We start from the raw sequence: 27,643 nt of genomic DNA, 5'->3' as shown, positions 1-27,643 counted from the left end.
TCAGTCTCGTCTGCTGCCCTTCCCATGGTTACCTGGCTGAAGGACGGGAGGCCGGTGAGGACAGGACCAGTTCTGCAGCAGAGGCAGGACGGAGCCTGTCTGTCCCTCACCCTGGAGAGAGTAAGACATGTGGACCAAGGGATGTACAGGTGTCAGCTGACCACAGCTGATGGTCCGACCATCGACTCAGCAACATGGAGACTCAGTGTCCAAAGTAAGACCTGTCTGTCTGTCTGTGTGTCTGTCTGTCTGTCTGTCTCTAGGTCATTCTGTCTGTCTGTCTGTCTGTGTGTGTGTGTGTCTGTCTGTCTGTCTGTCTGTCTGTCTGTCTGTCTGTCTGTCTGTGTGTGTGTCTGTCTGTGGGTCAGTCTGTGTGTCTGTCTGTGGGTCAGTCTGTGTGTCTGTCTGTCTGTCTGTCTGTGTGTCTGTCTGTCTGTCTGTCTCTAGGTCATTCTGTCTGTCTGTCTGTCTGTCTGTCTGTCTGTCTGTGTGTGTGTCTGTCTGTGGGTCAGTCTGTGTGTCTGTCTGTCTGTCTGTCTGTGTGTCTGTCTGTCTGTCTGTCTGTCTGTCTGTCTGTGTGTGTGTCTGTCTGTGGGTCAGTCTGTGTGTCTGTCTGTGGGTCAGTCTGTGTGTCTGTCTGTCTGTCTGTCTGTGTGTCTGTCTGTCTGTGGGTCTGTCTGTGGGTCAGTCTGTGTGTGTGTCTGTCTGTGGGTCAGTCTGTGTGTCTGTCTGTCTGTCTGTCTGTGGGTCTGTCTGTGGGTCAGTCTGTCTGTGGGTCTGTCTGTGGGTCTGTCTGTCTGTGGGTCTGTCTGTGGGTCAGTCTGTCTGTGGGTCTGTCTGTCTGTGGGTCTGTCTGTCTGTGGGTCTTTCTGTGGGTCAGTCTGTGTGTGTGTCTGTCTGTGGGTCAGTCTGTGTGTCTGTCTGTCTGTCTGTCTGTGGGTCTGTCTGTGGGTCAGTCTGTCTGTGGGTCTGTCTGTGGGTCTGTCTGTCTGTGGGTCTGTCTGTGGGTCTGTCTGTCTGTGGGTCAGTCTGTCTGTGTGTCTGTCTGTGTGGTTTGACGTTGACACAAACACGCCAGTGGTCAATAAGGGGGCGGGATTATTATGACCAGTATGTTGACTGGTGCAGCAGCAGGTCAGAGATTAAGTCCCAGCAGAAAAGCAAACTGGTTCTTGAATGAACTGGAAACCACTGTGAACCAGAACCAGCCCAAGATTAATTACTTTGACTTTTTGAATCACATGAGCGAGACATGAAGACACGTCTCTGTCGTCCTGAAGCCTCCAGTTGTTTGAATGAGTCCAACAGCTTTAGCTGAAGAGCCGGGGACAAGGAGGTGGAACCTCACAGACCTGAGGTGGACGTGTCTTCTCTGAAGACTCCAGACGTTTCCAGTGCTTCACTCTGAAGGCTCATCAGATGTGGATTTATAGTCCTTCAGGGAACGCTCAGATCAGACTGTGTTGCACTGTGCTGTCCAGCAGGGGGCAGCATAGACACACGTGTGTCACATGTACATGGGAACATATGAAACATGAACTCACACTCGTCTGTCACTGTGTTTTTACATACAGTCAAACTTTGGTCACTTCCTGTTTGTGATTGGCTGGTCTGTTGAAGAGACTCTGACTCTGTTTCTCTGATTTAAACATCATGTGGACGAGTTTCACTCTTATTTTCACATATTTCACGTTATGTTAATTCAACTGGTATTTCTGACACTTTCTGTTGTGAAGCAGAAGAAACAGATCTGATGTGAAACAGTGAAAACAGACAAGTGGAGAAATAGTAAATAGGGGGGGGGGGGGGGGGGGGCTCCGAGTCGTACGACCGTTAAACAAATACGAGCTGGAAACCATATAAAGACAAAACAAGCTGCTGCACAGAGCGCACACACACACTGAGACACACACTAAGATGCACAAACACACTGAGACACACACACAGAGGATGAAGCCAAAGAAGGACATAGACTGCGTCTGACTCCTCCTCCAGATGTTTTACAGCTGCTTTCATATCAGCAGCAAAGGTTCTGGTTCTGTTTTCACCGTTTGTTAAAAAATACTGATGGTTCAGTTTTTTATGTTCTGTTTGTTCTAATTGTTGTGTCTGTTGTGTCCGCTCTGATTGTTGTGTGTGTTGTGTGTGTTGTGTCTGCTCTGATTGTTGTGTGTGTTGTGTCTGTTGTGTGTGTTGTGTCTGCTCTGATTGTTGTGTGTGTTGTGTGTGTTGTGTGTGTTGTGTCTGCTCTGATTGTTGTGTGTGTTGTGTCCGTTCTGATTGTTGTGTGTGTTGTGTGTGTTGTGTCTGCTCTGATTGTTGTGTGTGTGTTGTGTCTGCTCTGATTGTTGTGTGTGTTGTGTCCGCTCTGATTGTTGTGTGTGTTGTGTCTGTTGTGTCCGCTCTGATTGTTGTGTGTGTTGTGTCTGCTCTGATTGTTGTGTGTGTTGTGTGTGTTGTGTGTGTTGTGTCTGCTCTGATTGTTGTGTGTGTTGTGTCCGTTCTGATTGTTGTGTGTGTTGTGTGTGTTGTGTCTGCTCTGATTGTTGTGTGTGTTGTGTCCGCTCTGATTGTTGTGTGTGTTGTGTGTGTTGTGTCTGCTCTGATTGTTGTGTGTGTTGTGTCTGTTGTGTCCGCTCTGATTGTTGTGTGTGTTGTGTCTGCTCTGATTGTTGTGTGTGTTGTGTCCGCTCTGATTGTTGTGTGTGTTGTGTCTGTTGTGTCCGCTCTGATTGTTGTGTGTGTTGTGTCTGCTCTGATTGTTGTGTGTGTTGTGTCTGCTCTGATTGTTGTGTGTGTTGTGTCTGTTCTGATTGTTGTGTGTGTTGTGTCTGTTCTGATTGTTGTGTGTGTTGTGTGTGTTGTGTCTGCTCTGATTGTTGTGTGTGTTGTGTCTGTTGTGTGTGTTGTGTCTGCTCTGATTGTTGTGTCTGTTGTGTGTGTTGTGTCTGTTGTGTCCGCTGTGATTGTTGTGTGTGTTGTGTGTGTTGTGTGTGTTGTGTCTGCTCTGATTGTTGTGTGTGTTGTGTGTGTTGTGTCTGTTCTGATTGTTGTGTGTGTTGTGTCTGTTCTGATTGTTGTGTGTGTTGTGTCTGCTCTGATTGTTGTGTGTGTTGTGTCTGCTCTGATTGTTGTGTGTGTTGTGTGTGTTGTGTCTGCTCTGATTGTTGTGTGTTGTGTGTGTTGTGTCTGCTCTGATTGTTGTGTGTTGTGTCTGCTCTGATTGTTGTGTGTGTTGTGTGTGTTGTGTCTGCTCTGATTGTTGTGTGTGTTGTGTGTGTTGTGTCTGCTCTGATTGTTGTGTGTGTTGTGTCTGTTCTGATTGTTGTGTGTGTTGTGTGTGTTGTGTGTGTTGTGTCTGCTCTGATTGTTGTGTGTGTTGTGTGTGTTGTGTCTGCTCTGATTGTTGTGTGTGTTGTGTGTGTTGTGTCTGCTCTGATTGTTGTGTGTGTTGTGTGTGTTGTGTCTGCTCTGATTGTTGTGTGTGTTGTGTCTGTTCTGATTGTTCTGACAGTGAAAGTCTCGTCCTCCTGAGTAAAAGCTGATATTTGTCTAAAAGTAAAACCCAGTAGAACTGGACTCAGTGACATGAAGTGAACTGGTCAGTTTCCAGTATCAGGTCACATGACGGCGACACGTCCAGATTTCGGGCCTGTTGTCATGGTGACAAGCTGCTCTTCCCTTCTGACGTGATATTATTCTATTTATACATGTTCACATGTTTCTGTGTTTTAAAAATCATGAGCTGCTGCCTCTGACATCAGTGAGGTGAGTCACATCCACACCTTACCAGTACACACCTGAAACACCAGTACACACCAGTACACACCTGAAACACCAGTACACACCAGTACACACCTGAAACACCAGTACACACCAGTACACACCAGTACACACCTGAAACACCAGTACACACCAGTACACACCTGAAACACCAGTACACACCAGTACACAGCTGACACACCTGTACCCACCTGAAACACCAGTGCACACCAGTACACAGCTTACACACCAGTACACATCTGATACACCAGTACACACCAGTACACACCTCAAACACCAGTACACACCAGTACACAGCTGATACACCAGTACACACCAGTAGGGGAGAACGGGGTAATGTGAGACACCCCCTGTATCTAGGCAACGGAACACATTTGTGGTCAGGTGACCATTATGTTTTCAAGCCCCCCCCCCCCCCCCCTTGCCATGAAGGAGAAGTGGGAGCTGGTTCTGTGGAAAGTATGTTTTTTCAAAATGTGTTTTTTGCATGTAAAAGTAAATTTTCTTGCTTTGAACTTAATCAACTTTTGTGTCAAAACAAATTGAATCAGGTAGAAAAACTTATATCATACATGTTGGTGAACTTCCAACATATAAAACCATGTGATTGATGCTAGCTGAAGATTAGCCTGAATTGATAAAGATGTTGTTTTTCTAAAACAGTGGCTGTGGGGTGAAGTGAGACATGAAGCACGAGTTAAGTTTTAACCATATTTTAGTGTTATATTACATTATATATGTTTTATTTTTAATGTCATAAACATTGTAGAAAAGCCATCATGCCAAGAAACTACACCAGGAAGACGACCTGGGGCCAAACACCCCTCGCAGAGATGGAGAGTGCAGCCACTGAGGTCATGAAGGAAAGAAGTCCTTAAGAAAAGATGGAAGGGATAGAAATATTGATAAGACAACCCTCAAAAGATTCATAAAGAAAAAAGAGAAAGGGAAAGTAAAATCAGTAGCCTGGGGTGCAGTAGCTGAGGTAAAGAGAATATTCACAGAGGAGATGGAGGAGGAGCCAAACACCTGAAAAAACTAGCTGACCAGTTCCATGGCCTTGCTCCAGTTAAGAGCCGTGAACTGGGATTTGAATACGCAGAGAAAATCAATATCCCTGTCCCTGCCAATTGGACAGAGAAACAATGTGCAGGTAAGCTAGGGTGTGCAAGAGATCACATGAATCATAATAATCATAAATGTGCTTAATTGACCAATCCCCATGATTCTGTTACTAGTCCGATATTAGTGGTTGTCAATCTAGCTGTCAGGATTTTAACTTTTACAACATGTGTTGTTCTGGTAGTTTTAAAGTGGAAACAGTAAATGTCCCACTTTACCCCGTAGCTGGGGGAAATCGGGACACAAGACCACTTTTTAAAAACAATCATATTTTCACTGCCTTTTGTCCTGAAGACATTCTGATCATTTCCATTTCTAGAAAACATCCTGAATTAATGGGAAACGTGTAAATTGTACTGATATATCAGTTTAGCTCGCCTAGAGGGGAGCAAATGTAAAAAATGTCCCACATTACCCCGCTCTCCCCTACACACCTTACACACCAGTACACACCTTACACACCTTACACACCAGTACACACCTGACACGCGGTTGTAAAAAAACATGACGGGAAACACAACTGCAGCTGAGTCACATGACCTTTTCAGCCGGTCCTCCACAGTCCAGCTCTGTGATTGGTTCTGAGCGGATCTCAGTGACTGTCGTGACCTTTGTTCACTGGTTAGATTGAAAGTGATGTAATGTCTCTCTCTCCTCCACTAGAGGTTCCTCTTCCAGATGAGGCTCGATCCTCCTATGTCGGGGGTGTGGCCATGCTTACCGTCCAGAACTCATCATGCCGCCATGAAGGTGTGTGTGTGGAACATCAATAAAACACTAATATGTCAGAGTCAAGTTTGATCAGGGTCACAAACATGAAGCTTCACCATCGGTCAAGTGATTCAGTTTCCTGATTGGGTTCCTCTCACTCTCAGAACAGTTTCTATGACATCATCGGGAGGGGGGGGGTTACAGACGGTGACACTTCAGTGACTTAAATTAAAACACTAAGAGTTAAATCTGGTCCTGACTGAGTCCTGACGGAGTCCTGACTGAGTCCTGACTGAGTCCTGACGGAGTCACGGGGAGTCCATCCAGAGCTCTGACAGAAACCTGATCCACAAAGTGAGCCTGTGTTGTTCAGGAGAGGTCATCAGTTTGATCCTCACTCCTCCTCTCCTTATTAGGAATCTGGATTTCTCTTTCCCTCTATTCCAATTCAATTAAGAGAGAGAGAAGTGCTCAGTGCATGATGGGAACTATTCCAGACCTATAGCAGCATGGGATGGTTCAGGACCTGATCCAGAACTACAGACTTTATGAAAGAGGAACGTTTTAAGTAGAACCTTAAATGTAGAGGTGGTGTCAGACTGTAGAACCCAGAGTGGGAGCTGGTTCCACAGGAGAGGAGCCTGGCAGCTGAAGGTTCTACCTCCTGTTCCTCTCTTACAGACTCTAGAACCCCCAGAGAACCTGTGTTTTGGGAGAGCAGTGATCCATCAGGACAGTGTGATGAGCTCGTTGATATATGAAGGGTTTGGTTGTTCAGATCTTTCTATGTGAGGAGCAGGATCTTGATATTCAGAGTTTCACAGGGAGCCAGTGAGAGAAGCTCAGAGCAGTGAGATGAGGACCAACTGGAGGCTTCTCACAGACTCACTGGGACGTCCTGATAATAAAGACTTACACTGGACCAGTCTAGAGGGAACCAATGCATGGAAGCATGACTCAGCTTGTTAAACCTGACTCGGCTCATTAAAAACCGTAGTCGGCATCAGGACCTTGAAGAAGAAGAGAGGAAAGACGGGAGGATGAAACCAAACTGAAATGTGATCTCTCACTGTCTCGTGTGTTTCACGTGTTATTGTTATGTTGTTTCAGGTGGACTGCAGGGTCGCAGGTCAGAGGTCACAGAGGTCGGAGGAGTGTGTGAGGCTCCGCGCTTCATCAGACGACTGATTGACCTGAAGGTGATGGACGGCAGCACAGTGACCATGAAGGTGGAGCTGACTGGTACGAGCAGGCTGTGTGTGTGTGTGTGTGTGTGTGTGTGTGTGTGGTATTTCCTGTCAGACCTCCAGGGAGATGGTTGAGATGAGGACAAATTTACTGTGGAGGATTTCCTCTGTGTGTATTTTACACTGTGGGGACACAAACAAAAACATGATCACTTGAACAAACATCAGTGTGATAAGAAAGCCCCCCCCCCCCATGTTAAACGGTTCATCCGACGCCACCATGTCCGTCCACAGTCCAGGAGATGATGATCCAGGTCTGGGAGGAGATGAACCAGGTCTGGGAGGAGATGATCCAGGTCTGGGAGGAGATGATCCAGGTCTGGGAGGAGATGATCCAGGTCTGGGAGGAGATGATCCAGGTCTGGGAGGAGATGATCCAGGTCTGGGAGGAGATGATCCAGGTCTGGGAGGAGATGAACCAGGTCTGGGAGGAGATGATCCAGGTCTGGGAGGAGATGAACCAGGACTCCATCCTGCGACTCCTCAGTAGCATCATGTCCAGACTCTGTCAGGAGAACTTGCAGGCAGCAGGAGGCCACACCCACTGAGTCACATGATGACTTGATGCAATTCACACCAGTTGGATCAGCCTGTGGTTTCAGTTTGTTACTGGGATCAGTGTGGTTTTGAATCCAGTCCTCAGTGGGTTGATGGTTTTAGTTTCCATTGGTCCTTGTTACGACACAATGTTCATCAGTAAAGATCTTGACTCGTTCATAAGACCTGAGTGTCTCAGTGTCCCTCATGTGTCCGAGCTGTGCATATGAAACACTGACCTTCCAATTAGTGGACGACCTCTGGAGCCACTGGTTCGGTTCAAGTCACTGAGCAGTGTGTGTGTGTGTGTGTGTGTCTGTGTGTGTGTGTTACATAATGATTTTCCACAGAGGGTTTTCTCCATATAAGCTGTGTGATTTCAGGTTGTGTTGGTGTCTCCTGTCAGGACGTCATGTTGGTTGGACTCTTCTAATTAGAGTTCAACACATTGGGATTGACTTTGTTTCGTCTTTATTCTGAGCAACTTTATCTCCTGAGTGGAAGAATAATTTAGACTTTGAGGAATGCTAGTTTATTGATTGATGAGTATTGATTGATATTGGCTGTGGGCGTCAGGCCATCCCCCTCCAGAGGTGGTGTGGCTCCATGACGGACAGGAAGTGGCCGAGTCGGAGGACTTCCAGCTCCTCAGGGAGGAGAACCGCTGCACTCTGCTGATCCAGGAGGTTTTCCCCGAGGATACAGGGACGTACAGCGTCCAGGCCTGGAACCGGCACGGAGACGACTCCACCCAGGCCCGCCTCACGGTGGAGGGTCAGTCACACCAAAGCTGTTCATTAAAGTCTCATTCACACACTTCACACAGAAAGTGCACTAACAGCTACTTTCCCTCTGGTTTTGTTATTGGTGTGTTGTTCTGACAGAACCTCCGAACGGTGTCCAACCCTGGTTCATCACCAAACCCAAACCAGTGAGCGCCGCTGTGGGTCGGCACGCCCTCCTGTCGTGTGCCATCGCTGGAGACCCTTTCCCCCAGTACAGCTGGACCAGAGCACACCTGAGCCGACCTCTGACTTCAGGAGACGACTACGAGCTGCTGCAGAAAGACGATGTCATCTCACTGCTGATCAGGTCGACAATTTAAACCCACACAAGACTGGTGTTTCCAACCCTACGTGGACCTGGTCTCCATCTAATCCTGCGTGTCCTTCTTCTTGTTCCTCAGGAGAGTGAAGAAACATCATGCTGGAGATTATGTGATCAGCCTGAGGTGAGACACAGACCCTCGGATGTAGATACCAGGACAAACTGAGGACAACATGGACAGAAGCATAAACAGCAGCAGTCAGATGTTGACATGTTGAAATAATCCGGAGGTCGACGGTATAGAGGATTAAACACCCCCCCCCCCTCCCCCACTCCGAAATCCACCCATAATCTATTCATCAGCTCCGCACAGGAAGCTGGCGTCAGCTCAGATTCAACACTATGCTCTCTATGCTCATATAAGAGTTTATTATATTTATTATAAAGGTTCAAATATTAATGTCTGGAAGTCGTTTCTGTTACTAGAAGATATTTATTATTGATTCAATCTGACGTGAGACGGTTTACACACATGAACTCTGTCAAATATTGTAAACTGCAGGAGAAGATCCAGAAAATGTCCAGAGACACTGACTCAGACATTTGTTCTCACATAGAGAACATGTGAGGAACACGTCAGGAACACGTCAGGAACACGTCAGGAACACGTCAGGAACACAAACAAGAACAGTTCTTGGCCCGTGTGGACTTGTGAAACTCTGACACTGAGTCTTGAAATATGTTTCCAAAGCCAAGACAAATTGTAAACAACATAAATACCAATGGGTTCCTGTCTTTCTCTCTGCGTGTCTCTCTCTCCACCTGTCTGTCTGTCAGGAACACTGTTGGTGAGTGTGTGTCCAGGACCAGTCTGTGTGTCACTGAGACAGACGGGACGAGAGGAGGAGAGGACGACAGGTAGGAGCTGACTAACCTTTTATTTTCTCTTGTAATGTTTCTACGACCATCTGTGTCCTATATTCACAAATTCTCTCTCTCTCGTCTTTAATCCGTCTTCGTCCTCTGAACCAATCAGAGCCGGTTTCATGTTTACACAAAACAACTGTTTGAATCAAAGGTTTTACTGTAAAAGATCTAAACTCAGCAGAATGAAGACGAGTCCAAGTCACTGAGGAAGGAGGAGTGTGTGTGTGTGTGTGTGTGTGTGTGTGTGTGTGTTAGTGTGCGTGTGTGTGTGTGTGTGTGTGTGTGTGTGTGTGTGTGTGTGTGTTAGTGTGTGTGTGTTTGGGGGGGATCAGATCTGGGTGTATGTCCTTATAAGGACAGTCGAGTCACTTGTGATGTAACCTGGACATTTGGAGTCGAGGTCCATTTCCTATACAACCCCCCCACCCCCCTCTCATCCCCTCACCCCTTCCCCCCAGATGTAAGGGGGAGGAGCTTGTCCTCTTGATCTGGGGGCTTTAACCCGGCTCTGTTTACTCTCTCTCTCTTTCTATCTGTGTCTGTGCTCGTTCATCCAGCCCTGCAGCAACAGCAGGAGGAGCAGGAGGAGCAGGAGGAGGAGGAGTAGCTGGTGGGAGTGCGGCGCTGAGAGGAGGTTCCAGAGGAGGAGGAGGAGGCGTGGAGCCCAGAGGCAGCAGCAGAGTTGGTGTCAGTCGGCAGGAGGCCAACCAGGAGCAGAAGGAGAACCAGCCTCTCCTGCACCTGCACAAGGAGGAGAACAAGAAGAAGGAGGCCGACCAGGACCGTCCCACCACTGCTCCCCGAGGCCTCCTCAGACACTGTGTGGACACCAGGGAGCGTGGCGAAGAGGAGCTGCGACAGAGGGAGGCGCAGCAGCTGGATTTCCGCTCGCTGCTGGGACGCCAAGCTTTTCACGCCAAAAACCACCAGGGAGAGGAGCCAAGGGAGGCCGGCCTCGCCAGCGCCACTGCTGAACACCGCCACCACCACCAGATGGATTTTAAGGCCAACCTGAAGGGGGTCAAACCCAAGACGGAGGAGGACCGCAAGGTGAACTCCGCGCAGCAGGTGGACTTCCGAGCTGTACTGGGCAAGAAGGCCGCTGCCGGCAGCAACGGCAACAAACTAGCTGAGACGCCTGAAAAGGACGCCACCGACTTCAGGTCCACTCTTGCTAACAAGAAGAAGCCAGCCAGCCCAGAGAAGAATGGAGAGAGTGGGAAGACGGCGGTGAACAACTGTGTGGACGGAGCGATTCACGAGAAGAGGAGTGGCGGAGGAGGCAAGGCACCAGAGTTTGTGGAGACACTGATTGATGGGACAGTGGTGGACGGACAGCGCCTCCGGCTGCAGTGTCGCCTCGCCACCTCTGACCCCCCAGAGGTCACCGTCACCTGGACGCTGGACGGGAAGGTCATCAAGCCCTCAAAGTTCATCATACTTGCCAACGAAGGTCAGAGGTCACACATGAGACTCACATACACGTCTCCATGACATTGACCTAACTTAAACTTAAACTTGACCTAACTAGACTAATCTGAACCTAACTAATACTTAAACTTATCATTAAAACATCTTTACCTTAAAATACATTCACTGACCCAACGAGGACTTTCTTTAAGTCCCCATAATGTGAATGTGTAAACAGTTAGGTCCCCACAACACCAGGAACACCACACACACACACACACACACACCTGCTGTGTGTGATTAGAAACCCACATCGTGCCCCCCCCACCCATGTTTGTTGTGTGTGTAAAGAGTAAGTGTGAGTTTGAAGTGTGTAGTTTTATAAAGAAACAACTGTTCAGACTCTATTAATAGAAAACAGATCTGAGACAATAGAGACAGGATGTGTGAGCAGCTCTGGTATTTCATATGGGAACAGATCACTTTACACAGGACACACACACACACACACACAACTACACTAGTGAGGACCCTCCTGTCTCTTAAAGGGACATTCCCCCAGTTTTCAGAGCAGAAACAAAGAAGCATCATGTTTGAATCTGTTATTGTTCACAGTTTGTTTGAGTTTCATGTTATTTAACTTTCAGAATCCACTTCCTGTAGATTGATCTGTGCAGTGCAGCTCATACACCTCCTCCAGGTCTTCATCTCTCATGTTTGTTCACGTGTTTCTGATCAGTTTGGTTTGAATCAGTTATTTGATGATATGAAAACAGGCTGAGACGTGATGATTGACAGCTGACACTGATTGATGATTGGTCAAAAGTGTGTGTGGGCGGCTCCACTTCACGATCAATACTGCACACACTCTGATTGACAATATACAGTCACTGATCATCTGTATACACAGTATCTTATGGTCTTTATATACAGGTGGAAAATGTGTTATGTGAATGAATGTCCTCACTAAGAGAGAAGTAGAAACATGTGTGGGTGGACTGTTAAAGGTCAGAGGTCACTGAGATGTTCTCAGACAGCTGTAGCCTCACAGCTCTGGATGTTGTGTTAACATTGTGTTGCTGTGTTCATGTTGTGTTCATCTTATTGTGTTGTTGCAGGAGGCCTGTGCTCTCTGACCATAGACAAAGCTCTGCCGGAGGATGAAGGTCAGTACCGGTGCAGAGTCGAAGGTTCAGCAGGACGAGCTGAGAGCTGCTGCATGGTGCTGGTTGATGGTAAGAACATCCCATAATATATACAAAGATCATTTATTTATACATGACCACAGAATGACACGGGGACAGGAAAAGAAAAGATCATTTATTTGTTAATGATTCCCATGTTTGTTAATGTAGCTTCAAACATTCCATTATTACTGATCTGGGACTTAATGAATATTCAATATTTACAGTGTCACTCGTGTTATTTCACAGTTTGAGTTTAACTCTGACGTCATCATGGGAGAAACTCCATGAATAAATGTTTTTATTCTTCATGTTTGCAGTAAAATAAAATGTTTATATATTGAAAGTAATGTTTTTATGTTTTTAAGCCAACCATGTGTTTTCATCAGAACTGACTCCAGAAAAGTTAGTTCTGATGTTTTTCCTCAGAGAGTTTGACCTCTGATGTGTTTGTTTTGCTCTAATAGAAGAAATGTAAGAATGTTCCAGCAGCTCAGAAACAGAAAAGTACAACTCTCTCCCCTGCGTGTCTTTTCTCTGTCACATTAAATATGAACCTTTGTCTCAATCTGTCCTGCTGGTTTAACACGTTCTCTAATGGAACATGAACAGTGGAGATCGGACATCTCATCAATCTGTTCAGGTCGCAGAGCAGATTCCTGAGAGCGCTGCCAGTTTCCTGTAATTAGAATAAAGATTTAATGAAGTTTCCCTGAAGAGGGTCCAGAGGGGTGGGGGGAGAGCCAGGCAGAGTGCATGCTGGGTAATAAGAGGATATGAAGAGGTCCCTGGAGGACGATGTAGCTGATCAGCTGATCCACATCAGAATATTCAACTTTGTACAAAGTTCAGAAGATACAGTGAAGAGTCGGTGTGTCACATGATCACAGCTCTGTCTCTTCACATGTGTCTCTCTCTCTTCACATGTCTCTCTCTCTTCACGTGTCTCTCTCTCTTCACATGTCTCTCTCTCTTCACATGTCTCTCTTTCTTCACATGTGTCTCTCTCTCTTCACATGTCTCTCTCTTCACGTGTCTCTCTCTCTTCACATGTGTCTCTCTCTCTTCACATGTCTCTCTCTTCACATGTCTTTCTCTTCACATGTCTCTCTCTTCACATGTCTTTCTCTTCACATGTCTCTCTCTCTTCACATGTCTCTCTCTCCACATGTCTCTCTCTTCAAATGTCTCTCTCTCTTCACATCTCTCTCTCTCTTCACATGTCTCTCTCTCTTCACATGTCTCTCTCTTCACATCTCTCTCTCTCTTCACATGTCTCTCTCTTCACATCTCTCTCTCTCTTCACATGTCTCTCTCTCTTCACATGTCTCTCTCTTCACATCTCTCTCTCTCTTCACATGTCTCTCTCTTCACATCTCTCTCTCTCTTCACGTGTCTCTCTCTCTTCACATGTCTCTCTCTTCACATGTCTTTCTCTTCACTTGTGTCTCTCTCTTCACATGTGTCTCTCTCTCTTCACATGTGTCTCTCTCTCTTCACATGTCTCTCTCTTCACATGTCTTTCTCTTCACTTGTGTCTCTCTCTTCACATGTGTCTCTCTCTTCACATGTGTCTCTCTCTCTTCACATGTGTCTCTCTCTCTTCACATGTCTCTCTCTTCACGTGTCTCTCTCTTCACATGTGTCTCTTTCTTCACATGTGTCTCTCTCTCTTCACATGTCTCTCTCTTCACGTGTCTCTCTCTCTTCACATGTGTCTCTCTCTCTTCACATGTCTCTCTCTTCACGTGTCTCTCTCTCTTCACATGTGTCTCTCTCTCTTCACATGTCTCTCTCTTCACATGTCTTTCTCTTCACATGTCTCTCTCTTCACATGTCTTTCTCTTCACATGTCTCTCTCTCTTCACATGTCTCTCTCTCCACATGTCTCTCTCTTCAAATGTCTCTCTCTCTTCACATATCTCTCTCTTCACATGTGTCTCTCTCTCTTCACATGTCTCTCTCTCTTCACATGTCTGTCTCTCCACATGTCTCTCTCTTCACGTGTCTTTCTCTTCACATGTCTCTCTCTTCACATGTCTTTCTCTTCACATGTCTCTCTCTCTTCACATGTCTCTCTCTCCACATGTCTCTCTCTTCAAATGTCTCTCTCTCTTCACATATCTCTCTCTCTTCACATGTGTCTCTCTCTCTTCACATGTGTCTCTCTCTCTTCACATGTGTCTCTCTCTCTCTTCACATGTCTCTCTCTCTTCACATGTCTGTCTCTCCACATGTGTCTCTCTTCACGTGTCTCTCTCTCGTCCTCAGACCCGACAGAAAACCTTCCTGCAGACAAGAAGTCGAAGAAGTCGACTCCGACCTCAGAGAGTGAGTTTCCAAAATATGCAGCAGCAGCAGCCTCTTTCCTTTTGTCCCAATAAGGAGCTGCAAGCTGGGAGCACTGGTTCCCACACACACACACACTCACACACACACGCACACTCACACACACACACACTCACACACTCACACATACACAAACACACACACACACACTCACACACACACGCACACTCACACACTCACACACTCACACACACACACACACAAACACTCACACACACACTCACACACACAAACTGCTTCTATTTTAAGTGTGTGTGTGTGTGTATCATTGGAAACATCAGTTCATCACTGTCCGATTATTATTCCTACCTCCAGAACAGTAAACCACCGAGCGTCTCTTTCCACTTTAAGACCACGCTTTCCACCAGCCCCCCCCCCAGTCTGATGATCCATCCTAACCTTTGTGACTCTGCAGGATGTTATCTTGTTTTTGATTTATTATTGATTTATTATTGATCAGAGTTTGTGTTCAGTGACGGGATAAAAATAATGTTAAAAAATATTATGTTTTTGGGCCATTCTTGTTGATCATTGGTTGGTTTGTAGCTGTGTTGTGATTGGCCGGCTGGTTGCTGTTGGTTGTAGCTGTGTTCTGATTGGTTGGGATTGACAGATCTGGACCAGCAGCTCAGTCTGTCCTGAGCTTCATGTCGAAACGTTCTCTAAAAGGTTCATGCAGAAAATCTGTCTCAGGATCAGGGGCCTCAACGATCTGTCCCAGGATCAGGGGCCTCAACGATCTGTCCCAGGATCAGGGGCCTCAACGATCTGTCTCAGGATCAGGGGCCTCAACGATCTGTCTCAGGATCAGGGGCCTCAACGATCTGTCCCAGGATCAGGGGCCTCAACGATCTGTCTCAGGATCAGGGGCCTCAACGATCTGTCCCAGGATCAGGGGCCTCAACGATCTGTCTCAGGATCAGGGGCCTCAACGATCTGTCTCAGGATCAGGGGCCTCAACGATCTGTCCCAGGATCAGGGGCCTCAACGATCTGTCTCAGGATCAGGGGCCTCAACGATCTGTCCCAGGATCAGGGGCCTCAACGATCTGTCTCAGGATCAGGGGCCTCAACGATCTGTCCCAGGATCAGGGGCCTCAGCGATCTGTCTCAGGATCAGGGGCCTCAACGATCTGTCACTTTTTAGTTTCAGCTCAACATGATCGACCGTTTTTCATGTTGGCCCCGGGGGGGCGTGACGGCGGCGGTAAAAACAACAAGGGGGAACTGAGCTGGAGATTGAATGTCTGCAGGGAGACGGGACTGTAGACGGCACTTGTAGGTGTGGTTTTAAGGGCGGGTAGGTCAAAGGGCGCGTTCGTAAGTTAGCTCTGAGAGCGCCGGAGCGTCCACGTGACGCCTCTTGTCCAATCGTGCATGCATGATGCGATCTACCCACACTGCCTTTGTGATCGACCGGTAGAACGCGATCGACGTATTGGGCACCCCTGTTTTAGAAAAAGCTTAGCACATGCTAACTGAGGCTAATGTTAGCAGCTGTGTCATGAAAGATGGAGTGAGTCAGGTCCCCATGCTAACTCACTAGCTAGCTAGCTCAAATGTTTCCAGGTGTCGTTTCATTAGTTTCTGTTCATAATGAGAAGCTGTTTGTTTATATGCATCTGAGATTATTATCCCATCGTTATAAACTAACAAGTTCGTTACATAAATCATTTCTCACAAACACAAGTAGCGTGTTAGCTCACATGTTAGCTAACAAACTAAGATGTTAGTCTGAAGGATCAATTCAAATCACCTTGAGAATCCCGAATGAATTTGAACATAGTTGGCTTTAATAAATGTAATTAGCTTACTTGCTAATGTGAGCATAATTATCTTATTGTACACTTGTTTCTAAATGACGTCATAAAACAATCCAACACCGTGCAGATGTTAGCATTATCATGTGGTGCGTTAGCTGTTAGCTAGAACACGTGTCGATTCAATGTCTAAATAAAAATATATTTACCTTTATCACATATCAAACATTTAATGAATGAATGAGTTAATAAATAAATAATTCACAAATATCTGCACATGAACATGGATGATGATAAAAAGAGGAGACGTAGCACAGAGTAGGACTGGTTTCCGTTTCAGAGGGAACTGGTATTTCAGCTCCTCCCGAGTCGTCTGCTGAGTTTTACCAACAGATCTGAGCCGACAGCGGAGGAATGATGCTGCTTCATGGCCCCTCGCCCACGCTTCCTTTTAAGGCCTGGTTTCCCTGACTCGTCTCAGGCTTCGCTTCACACCACAGAACCAAACCGTCTCCATGTAGGAGGCGGACGGACCCTGTGGACACAAAGACTCAAAGCGTGTGATTGATGGAAGATGATTTAACAAACGTCACGTTTTGTAACACAGACACAAACTGGAGATAAATGAGCAGAGTCACGTCATTCTATAATACTGACGGAGTCTCCACTTGTGTTTAGTTTGCAGCAGTCATCCGTGTTCAAGTACACAATCAGAAAGATGATTGGAGCGTGCAGGAAGAGCCAATCACAGAGCAGCTCACCCGGCCAGGTGCCCTGAGTGACCCCACAGGACAGAATCTGGGTGTCCGCCCACCCGGCTCGCCACTGTCCATAAATCAAACGCTCCTTAAGCTGTGAGCACATAGTTGGTTGGGATCCAGACACAATGACACGAATTTACATTATCAGGCTCCGTCACCATGGAGACCTCATACACTTTGCTCGTCAGGAAACCCTAACCCAAGGCTTCAGTGACCTCTGACCTTTGATCTGCGTCTGGTTCTGGCTGCTGATTGTTTTGTTACAGCAGATAAAACCAAACGCTTAAGACTGAAACTGGACTGCCCATGTATATTTAAATATCATCTGTGGTATGATCCAGGATGGACACACACACACACACACACACTCACACACACACATATGCTGTAACGTAACATTTTGCCCATATATGGTCATCAGGACTCTCAATGGGATCAACTGCAGGAGTCATCACTCTGTCTCACATTCTGCTGCTGCCTCTGCATTGCATCTCCAAGAAGTGATTGATTGACTGATCGGGGGATTGACGTGTTTTTGTTTCCATCAGGTGAAGCCAGGATAAAGAAACCAACTCCCAAGACTCCTCCAAAACAAGGTGACCCACAGGAGTGTAAAGAGATCATCATGATGAAATCTGCTCATTTTAAATAACAAATCTATTTTAATTCATCCATTCTGTCTTTTCCTGCTTTCTTCTCTTCTCCTGATTGATTATTGATTATTGATGTGTATTGTCAGCTCTGCCTCCTCAGATCCTTCAGTTCCCTGAGGACATGAAGATCTTGGCGGGAGAGAAGGTGGAGATCCTCTGTAAGTTCTCTGGAGCTCCGCCCATCAGCTGCACCTGGCTAAAGTTCAGGAAACCAGTGGGTCTCACACACACACACACACACACACCTTCTGTGGTGTTGATGAATTTGTTTCTTTATGGAATCAACACCTGATAAACTACAAATCACAGATGTTTGAGCTTCAGTGTGTGGGTGTGTTCAGATCCAGGAGGGCTCGGCCGACATCTCCATCAACAGCGGTGACGGCAGCAGCAAACTGACCATCTCCAGCGGCCAGCAGGAACACTGTGGCTGCTACACCGTGGAGCTGAGGAACAACTACGGCCTCCGACAGGCCGCCCTCAACCTCACCATCGTCGGTAGGTTGTTATCTGTTGTTATTAATGGTTGCTATCAGTTTTTATTAATGGTTGTTATCAGTTGTTATTAATGGTTGTTATTAATGGTTGCTATCAGTTTTTATTAATGGTTGTTATCAGTTGTTATTAATGGTTGTTATTAATGGTTGCTATCAGTTTTTATTAATGGTTGTTATTAATGGTTGTTATTAATGGTTGTTATCAGTTGTTATTAATGGTTGTTATCAGTAGTTATTAATGGCAATAATGTTATTATTGGTTAACCCCCCTCAGATAAACCTGACCCTCCAGCGAAGGTTCCGGCCACCTCAGACATCCGGCGGGCCAGCCTGACCCTGTCGTGGTACGGGCCGACCTACGACGGCGGCAGCGCGGTCCAGTCGTACAACGTGGAGATGTGGGAGTCCGTGGAGCAGCAGTGGAAACACCTGGTGTCGTGTAACAGCACCTCCTATAACATCCAGGTGTGTAGCTGCTTTGACTCAACGTCACATTGTTCTTGAGGAAAGGAAATGTTTAAATAAAGTTTAGATAACATTTGTTTCGTCTCCAGAACCTTCTTCCTGAACGTCAGTACAAGTTTCGTATTCGGGCGGAAAACATTTATGGCGTGGGCGAGCCGAGTGCGGAGTCCGAGCCCGTCACGGTGGGACTGGTGGACGACGGTCAGTAGAGTACACAGACTCAAAATAAGGTCAAGCTAACAGCTGAGCTAAAGTCATGTGACTGAACTAACGCCACTCACTGAACTAACATTGCTGCTGTTTGATTGGCTGACAGAGAACCAGGACGAGGCCGAAGATGAGGATGAAGGTACAACTCCATCCACACAACACAACAACACAATTCCTAACACATAACATCGTAACTTCAGATCACATGAAATTATGTTACACACACTCTGACAGAGAACCAATCACAAGATGAAATTACTTCTGGTCATGTGACACGACAGTATCGGTGACCTCTGACCTCTGTGTGTGCTCAGACTTGGAGAAGGAGCCGGACTACAGAGACGTTAGCATCCGAGCAGACGTGAAGGTGAAGGAGTTATACGACGTGGAGGAGAGACTGGGAACGTAAGGCTCCGCCCACGCACTACTCACCCACAATGCACCGTTTTTTCTATATAAAACTATAACAGCAGCTTTAACCTGTTTTTAAAGAGAAAATAGAGTTTGGTCAATGTGAGCACAGAAGAACCTGGTTTAAAGTTTGTGTCGTGATGACATCACAACTGTTTATGTTTTAGGGGAAAGTTCGGTCAAGTCTTTAAACTGGTGGAAAAAGCCACGAGGAAGGTTTGGGCGGGAAAGTTCATCAAGGCTTATTCAGTGAAGGACAAGGACAACGTCCGGCATGAGATCTGCATCATGAACAGCCTCCATCACCCCAAACTGGTCCAGTGTATCGATGCCTTCGAGGGCAAGTCCGACATCGTCATGGTGCTGGAACTGTACGTACAGACACTACAGACACGCTCCGTTGATCTGCCATTTGATTTCTACATTTTGTTTCTGATATCAGGGATCTGCTCATATTTGTAGTTTCTGATAAAGACTGAGACCAAAGTAGCACGGACGATGTTTCTGTGTCTGCTGTTTTCCTTCTTGACTATTTTTGATGTTATAGTTTTGAGATTTCTCTTTAAATGTTTATTCATCCGACTCATACAGGTCTATGTGGTTTGTTTTGAATCTCTTCCACTCTGGTGCGTACGTACGTAGGATCTCCGGCGGCGAGTTGTTCGAGCGGATCATCGACGAGGACTTTGAGCTGACGGAGCGGGAGGTGATTAAATACATGCTGCAGATCATCGATGGAGTCAACTTCATCCACAAACAAGGCATAGTCCACCTGGACCTCAAACCTGAGAACATCATGTGTGTCAACAAAACCGGCAGCAAAATCAAACTCATCGACTTCGGCCTCGCCAGACGACTAGGTACAAACTTCCTGCCTGTGGTTGTGTCTCTTCGTGGTTATTTTGACAATGTCAACAAATGATTTATTAAATAATATTGGTCTCATTGTTTTCCATCATTGTCTGAGTGTGTGAGACGTAAAAAGGTCAATTTCTTGTTGATTCACAAAACATTCTTGAAGAAACTTAAATTAACAATGAATTAAATACTGAATTGAACTGATTCAACATGTTGTTGAATCCGATGAAGAAATTAATCTTTGACTCTTTTTGTGTCGTGGACAGAAAATGCTGGAACTCTAAAGGTTTTGTTTGGGACCCCGGAGTTCGTGGCCCCCGAGGTGATTAACTACGAAGCCATCAGTTATCCCACCGACATGTGGAGTATAGGAGTCATCTGTTACATATTGTGAGTACTTCGCTGTACTGACGCTGCTAGCATCACTTCATTTAGCTCACCTCCATGTTGTTAGCTTAGCCTCACTTTAGTGTTGCTTCTTCAGCTTCACTAGTTGTCTTTACTTCCACAATTATTCATGTGCATCTGTTCTTTGTGTTATTTTGTTTCCTGCCGGAGACAGGCTAAGACCTGCCCCCACCACACCTCTGATTGGCTTACTCTGAGTAGTATTAGCCAATCAGAGGCAGGGGAAGGACGGATGGTCCTTGAAATATTGATCATTTTGTCCTGTGTTTGTCTTCTCAGGCTGAGCGGTCTGTCTCCCTTCATGGGCGACAACGACAACGAGACTCTGTCCAACGTCACCTCGGCCTCCTGGGACTTTGAGGACGACGCCTTCGATGAAATCTCCGACACCGCCAAAGACTTCATCACCAGTCTGCTGAAGAAAGACATGAAGTAACAGACTCATGACACCAACAGGGGGAAATAATCACACAATAAATGAGTCAAACATGTTGAACTGTGTTTGTCCATCAGAGCTCGGCTGACCTGCGCTCAGTGTTTCGATCACCCGTGGCTGAAGCAGGACACCAACACCATGAAGGCCAAGAAGCTGTCGAAGGAGCGGATGAAGAAGTACATCCTGAGGAGGAAGTGGCAGGTAGACACAGAACATTTGTGTTGTTACAAGAAAAAAAATCGGATGTGGTGTTTGTTTTACCGTCTCTTCTTTTGTGGTAGAAAACGGGTCACGCTGTGCGAGCCATCGGTCGCCTGTCGTCCATGGCCATGATGGCTGGAGTCAGCGCCAAGAAGGGTTCACCCACCGAAGGTCTGAGCAGGCCGCTGCGTCCTCACATCTGCTGTCAGATGATAAACTGAGAACCTAAACGTTTTGTTCCGTCTCTTTTCAGAGGACAATCAGTTCCTGGAGTGTTTGGAGTACGAGCAGAAGACCGAGTGCAAACCCACTTTCAGCTCCGTCATCAAAGACGTGGAGGTGGTGGAGGGAAGTGCCGCTCGCTTCGACTGCAAGATAGAAGGTCGATAAAGAATCATATATGAGTTTATCATAACGAGTAAACTGAGCAGGTGTGAGCAGATGTTTCAGTTCAGAGAACGAATGAAGAGAGCAGCAGAAGGTTCTTGTAAATAAAGATTCTAGATCGCCCCCTGGTGGCTAACTGCAGTATAGGTTATTAACCCTCCTCCTCCCTGTTAGCAGATGGGATATGGCCAAACTAAAGAATCATAGTAGACATGGTGGACCGACTGGTTGAGAGCATGGCTCCACTCCACGTTCACCACTGCTCAGACCCTGACTGTTATTGACATCTTCGCCACAAGATGGCAGCGTTGGTTTCAGAGATATTTCAACTTCATTTCTGGAGGGAAGACGTGTCGTCTTATTTTACAGTTTATTTGAACTCAATCAATCCATCAGATTTTATTTGTAAACCCCATATTCACAAATCCCAATTTGTCTCGTAGGCCATAACAAGCTCAACTTACAACGTGATTAAAGACTTGAACAAGCCAAATCTTATTTTCACGATCGTTGCACTAAATGAAATGAATGTGTCCTCATCATCTCTGTGTCTCCAGGTTTCCCTGATCCAGAGGTGGTGTGGTACAAAGACGAGCAGCCAATCAAAGAGACCCGACACTTTCAGATCGACTACGATGAAGACGGAAACTGCAGTCTGGTCATTTCAGAGGTCAGAGGTCAAATTACTCACATACGCACACACAATGTCCTTCACTTTCACTTCACGTCAACTTTAAAAGAACTGACACTGAGGACATTTTCCTGGACTAATACTCAAACTCTGTGGTGACTGACTGTGGTTGAGCTCTCAGGTCAGATCCTCACTGTTCTTCTGACATCACCTGCAGGTGTCGGGCGACGATGACGCTAAGTACATGGTGAAGGCGGTGAACAGTCTGGGGGAGGCGACCTGCTCCGCTGAGTTGCTGGTGGAGGTGATGGCGGGAGGGGAGGAGGAGGAGGAGGAGGAAGAGGAGGAGTAAAGAAATGACCATCTTGACTATCACAGGAAGAGGAGCTCACCAGTTCGTCAGCCTGTCAGACCTGAGCAGGAAAATAATGGCCCACGAGTAACAGGTTGTGATTGGAGGAGCTGGAGGCGGGGTTTGACTCACCAGGTTTCACTGTGGTTGTGACTGAAATCACTCACTGTTCACACCTTCATTATATAAACTATATAACTATAAAATATATATCTATGTCTTCTATATAGAGACGATACATGAGGTCATCGAGAAAACACAAATACTCTCTCAGACACTGATGACGTCATTGTCTCAGGTGTAAGACGTAAAACCACAACAGCAATGTTGGCTGGTGAAAAATCCCACTGTAAATTTGTTATGTTTATTTCACAATTAGTATTTATATGTGACCATCAGTTGTGAGTACATTTGACAGGGTAATGGCGAAGTCACTATAAAGAGGGATTTCAGCCTGTGTGTCGACAGGTGTACCAACACAGACAGGGAGAAACACCGCCCTCTGGTGGAGAGTCCCTCTTTAATCATGAGCATTTAAATAAGCGTTGGTGCCAATATTTAGCAACACAAAGTAATTTTCAAGTAAGAATTCAGATTTTCGTCTTCTTGAAGCTGGGTTCACACCGGACGCGGAAGCGCAGCTAAGCCTTAATAACAGCTGGCTCCCATCCACTCCCATGTTAAACCTCTGGTCCGGTCCCACCGGAGGCTGCCTGGCGCCGTGCAGCGATCGATCCGGCGTCGAGTCTATTGTTTTCGTTTGACGCGAGCGTATCGCGACAGGAAACGCATTGAAAAATTATTTTAAACAATATTGATGAAATATTTTATATGATATAAATTATCAATATGCATCCCATACTTTGAATTCACCTTCTGTTGTCCAGGAGTTTTAATTTTACCAATTTTACCAACCACATTATTAAATGTCCCCCTCTGCCCATCCACTACAGCCACACAAGCAGTGATAAAGATAAAAGAGAGGGGGGGGGGGGGGGGGGCTATGTATTCTCCACATAGGCTTGAGTGGAGAATACGTGATTTATCCTCGACTCCCGACATTTAACGGAGCAAACAGAGAAGTTCTTCAACATGGAGGACATTAAATTAATAATTGAAGTGGAGAAGTGCAGTGAGTTGTATGATCCTCGGAACATGTTGTATAAAGACAACACCAAGAAAGACACATGTTGGGACGCTGTTGCTTAATGATAGATAGATACTTTATTAATCCCGAGGGAAATTCAGATCATCCAGTAGCTTGCACATTTAAATCACATAAATCACATAAATCACATAAATCACATACGGAGAACATATTTACAGATACAGGAATGGAATGATGTGATTGTGTCAGTGTCCAGTAGGAAAGTGTTCTTGTGCTGCTGGAGTGGAAAGTACAAAAAAATATAAACTATATATATATTATAATGTTGGAGCAACAAGTAAGTATATGCCTTTATACTACTGGATCAAAGGGTGATATTATTAGCGCTGCCCGGCGCTTCAGCGTCCGGTGTGAACCTGGCGTTAGTCTCACAGGTGTGATTTGACGGTGCTCTGTTAAACTCCGCCCACCTGAAACCTGAACAAACTCCGCCCCTCACATTCACGTTCATCTATCTCCTCAAACAACTCTTTCTTAAAGAACATGACACCAGTCTTAAAAAACATGTTTCTGTGGATCGACTGGTTGAAGAGACACATTGAATTGTGGGAGTTGTAGTTTCGCTCTACGAACAGACTCAGCTTCTTTGGTGTTAAAGATTTTTAAGAATCATGTTTCTGAGGAAATATGTTGATGAAGAGTCGTCAAACCCACACGGACTAAAAATATTAAAGACAGCTCCGAGTACATGTAACGTTTGCCCTGGTTAAAGACTGTTTATAAATGAACATGAGTCCAGGTGAGGAAGAAGAGGGTTCGATGGAGGGTGATGAAGATGAACAGAGTCAGGTCACAGCAGAATAACAGACTTGAGACAAAGAACAGAAGCTAATCATGTTAGCATTGCAGCTAACACATTGATAACATTAGAAGATGATCCACCTGTTTGTGATAAACTACGACTGGATATTAAATGTAATTAACGTAACTAAACATTGGCTAATAAGAGCAGGTGAGTTGATTAAAATAGTTCGGAAGCCTCTGCATAAATACAGGAGGCTAACGAACATTTGCTCACTATTAGCAGACATATTTGTCCAGAGCTAGTTGATGTTAGCCAACAAGCTAACACTGACTAGCTATCTAACAGCAGAAGTTTGAATCAATTTAAAAGTTTTAACAATAAAAATACATTTGTCCAGAATTTAAATCTAAGATCAGTTAAAAACAATGAAACAGCGATATAGCTAACTTCACATAGAGCACTAAGATTTGTACGTTTATTCAACTCGCGAGCTAGCAAACATTAGTTCATTAGTCTTTACTGTGAAACAACTTTCACCCATCAGAATAAACTTATCGGTTAAAAAACTAATGTGAATTAGTCATTGTTAAACCGGATGTAGCCCTAAAGCTAACATCAGATAGAGAGCTAACTAACATGAGCTAACGTCACCGTGACTGATGTTAGCTTCTTTCATACAGAGGATTTTAGCTAGGTTGAGATACTAACATTTGTTAGCTAACGTTAGCTCAGCAGCTAATAAACAGCTGTGAGGAGCAAATTAAAACTTAGGACGACAATCGTTGAACAAACATGCAAAAGCGTGGTGGGGCTTCTGGGTAATGGAGTCCTCTAAATGCCTGAATATTGATGTGGCCTGACTCTGTTGATATGAGATGAAGATAAATTACAGCGAGATGTTTGTGTCGATGACTCAGCTGCTGATTTTAATGTTTTCAGCTGAGAGACGTTGAATCGTCAGTTTGTCTCTTTCCTTCTGTTTGAGCACTTCTCTTTTTGTCTCTTCGTATTTTTGGCCAAAACAGCTAGCAGCTAACAGCTAACAGCTAGCAGCTAACAGCTAACAGCACATCTGCCTTACAACGTGAGCTGTTAAACACGACACTTTAAATGACGTCTGCTCAGTTTCTTCCGGACGTTTGTATCGTTGTGGGTCAAGTCGTTTTCTTTTAAAGACACAGAGATCACACTCTTCAGGGAGCGTTGGCTTTAACTGAAGAGCTCTGGATTCATCAGAGAAAAACATGTTCTTATTAATATTAACATCACTGAAAAAGACTTAAATCATAAGATCTGATCGTAGTTGTGTTGCACAAAACGACGAGATCCTCGTCCTGTGAAATTATAAGATAAAGTTTAGAATTAACATGAAATCTCATCAGCATCTTTATGTCATAATGTGTCAGGAAACTATGAGATAAGATTCTGTGATTAAAGAATCATTCTCAGTGTCTCAATGTTATTCAGATTAATTATGTGCTTCAGTTTGAGATTTCAACACGTCGGACACGACATTTTAGAGACTGATTCTGGAACAGATTTGATTTGATCATCTCTTTGGACTAATTGTGTAAATTCAAATCTTCAGGTGCCTAACCTTGTCCCCTGCGTGTGTTGGGTAGAAACCAGACGTGATTTAAACGTGTGTGGCGTGTTAACGCGTCATGTCCACACTAATGTCCAAGTCGTATCTTTGAACATGTTTTTGTCACATTCCAGCTGTTTGTGCTTTAATCCATTTATTTAAAATCTCTTCAGGCTGATTCAGATTTCAACCAAAAACCAAAGAAGTGTGTTGAAACGTCACACGTGTGTGCTAGTGTGTGTTTGTGTGTTATCATCTGTTTAACATACCTGGGCCTGTTTGTGTGTTCGATGGAAGATTTTTTATTTTTAGACTTATTTAATGCACAGATTTATAATTATAATATTATCATTTGTGTTGTTGAAGATTCAGCACTTAATTTGTCACAGTTATTACCCCCCCCCCCCCCCACTAAACAACAGTGACTCACAGCGACTGATCTTGTGTTAGATGTATGTAGATTCTTTTATAGATATATATATATCAGTTTGATGAACAGCAGACGACATGTATGAGAACACTACGACTGTAGTTACTCACAGATACCAAATAAATTTTTATCACCAAACAAACTGTGTGTGATGTCATCAAAGCTCAACAAACACATGACGACCGCAGTGGCGCCTGGACTCCAGCGCATGTACAGCGCATGTATAACGTGGGTATATATATATATATATATTTGTACTGTAAACACGGAAATATTTTCATTGAAATAAGACAATGACCAGCTGACAGGTGAGGTGTGTGTGTGTGTGTGAGTAGCTGGTGTTTGTAAACACCTGGTCAGTTCATTAATGAGGTCACCTGAGATCAGCTCGTTAAGCAGCCTCATTAAGAGGAGCAGCTCGTTAGTCCAAACAGTCTCAGGACAAACATGGTGACATCATCTCCCTGTTGTTTATCCCAGCTGGTCGTCTCTGTGACCTCTGACCCCTCGTACCTGTGGTTCAGTGCAGGAGAACGAGGAAACCGAGGCTGAAAGGTTCTAAACGGAACCCTCTGATAGAGACAGGAGACAAAAAGACATAAACACACAAATGTCTTGTTCAACAGACTCACAAATGAACAACACAACAAAATGTAGCTGACCCACTCTTCATGTTTACTAATGGTTGTTAGAACAATAATGACGTTCATGTCATAAGAACATGGTTAGCTCATCACATGTTAGCATTAGCTCGTCCCAGTGATCTCCCAAAACAGCAACATGGCGTTTGTTCGTTTGGTCGGGACGGTGCTCATCATCAGAGTTAGCTTACATGCTAACAGTCGGCTGTCTTATGAGCTCTTAAAACATATCTATGGTTAGTTCATGTTTATTTATAGAAACCATCAAACTAACTGTTTATAATAGATTAACATATTAAGCAAATAAGTTAACTACACACGATCATCAGATAAATGATTTGAATAGTTCACATTATTAAACCTTACTGTAAGAGAGGAGGGGGCGGGGCTAAACCTGTTGAACGTTCAGACTCAAACACGTTAATGTTTCATTCACTTTTAAAAACTCATCTGTAAATAAACATGGACGACATGACAGCTTCATAATCTGAAGCCAAAGTGTCTCCATGGCCCCCTGGGGTCAGGCTGCAGTATAGGTCATTAACCCTCCTCCTGCATGGACAAACTAAAAAAGTAGACGTTAGATAAATGTTTATTTGTTTGTACATTATTTACTGTAGTTGTACATTTCTCTGTCTTGTAGTTTTCTCAGTATGGTGATATTTGGTTGCAGGTTTAAAACCACAACAACAACAAAATTAGAGTTTGTGTAGAGGATTATTTGAATT

The 27,643-nt window shown here is 45.2% G+C and overlaps 1 protein-coding gene across 1 annotated transcript; it reads left to right on the top strand.

Moving 5' to 3' along the window:
• Positions 1-2: 2 nt before the first annotated feature.
• Positions 3-26,416, top strand: LOC128455446 (myosin light chain kinase, smooth muscle). Its single transcript, XM_053439098.1, has 26 exons — positions 3-214; positions 5,569-5,655; positions 6,727-6,858; positions 7,977-8,174; positions 8,285-8,492; positions 8,587-8,631; positions 9,285-9,365; positions 9,932-10,827; positions 11,903-12,019; positions 14,240-14,299; positions 17,386-17,433; positions 17,577-17,704; positions 17,832-17,988; positions 18,262-18,452; positions 18,542-18,653; positions 18,769-18,801; positions 18,977-19,067; positions 19,241-19,444; positions 19,716-19,933; positions 20,198-20,321; positions 20,619-20,771; positions 20,853-20,976; positions 21,057-21,147; positions 21,230-21,358; positions 21,921-22,033; positions 22,212-26,416. The coding sequence occupies exons 1-26, from the start codon at positions 25-27 to the stop codon at positions 22,344-22,346; spliced, it is 4,065 nt and encodes a 1,354-aa protein (XP_053295073.1). The 5' UTR covers positions 3-24; the 3' UTR covers positions 22,347-26,416.
• The last annotated feature ends 1,227 nt before the right edge of the window (positions 26,417-27,643 follow it).

This window comes from Pleuronectes platessa, chromosome 14 (assembly GCF_947347685.1).
Source record: "Pleuronectes platessa chromosome 14, fPlePla1.1, whole genome shotgun sequence".
In the NCBI taxonomy this organism is placed as follows: Eukaryota; Metazoa; Chordata; class Actinopteri; order Pleuronectiformes; family Pleuronectidae; genus Pleuronectes; species Pleuronectes platessa.
Note: the sequence above shows the minus strand (reverse complement) of the source record. Positions and strands in the feature narration are given on the sequence as shown.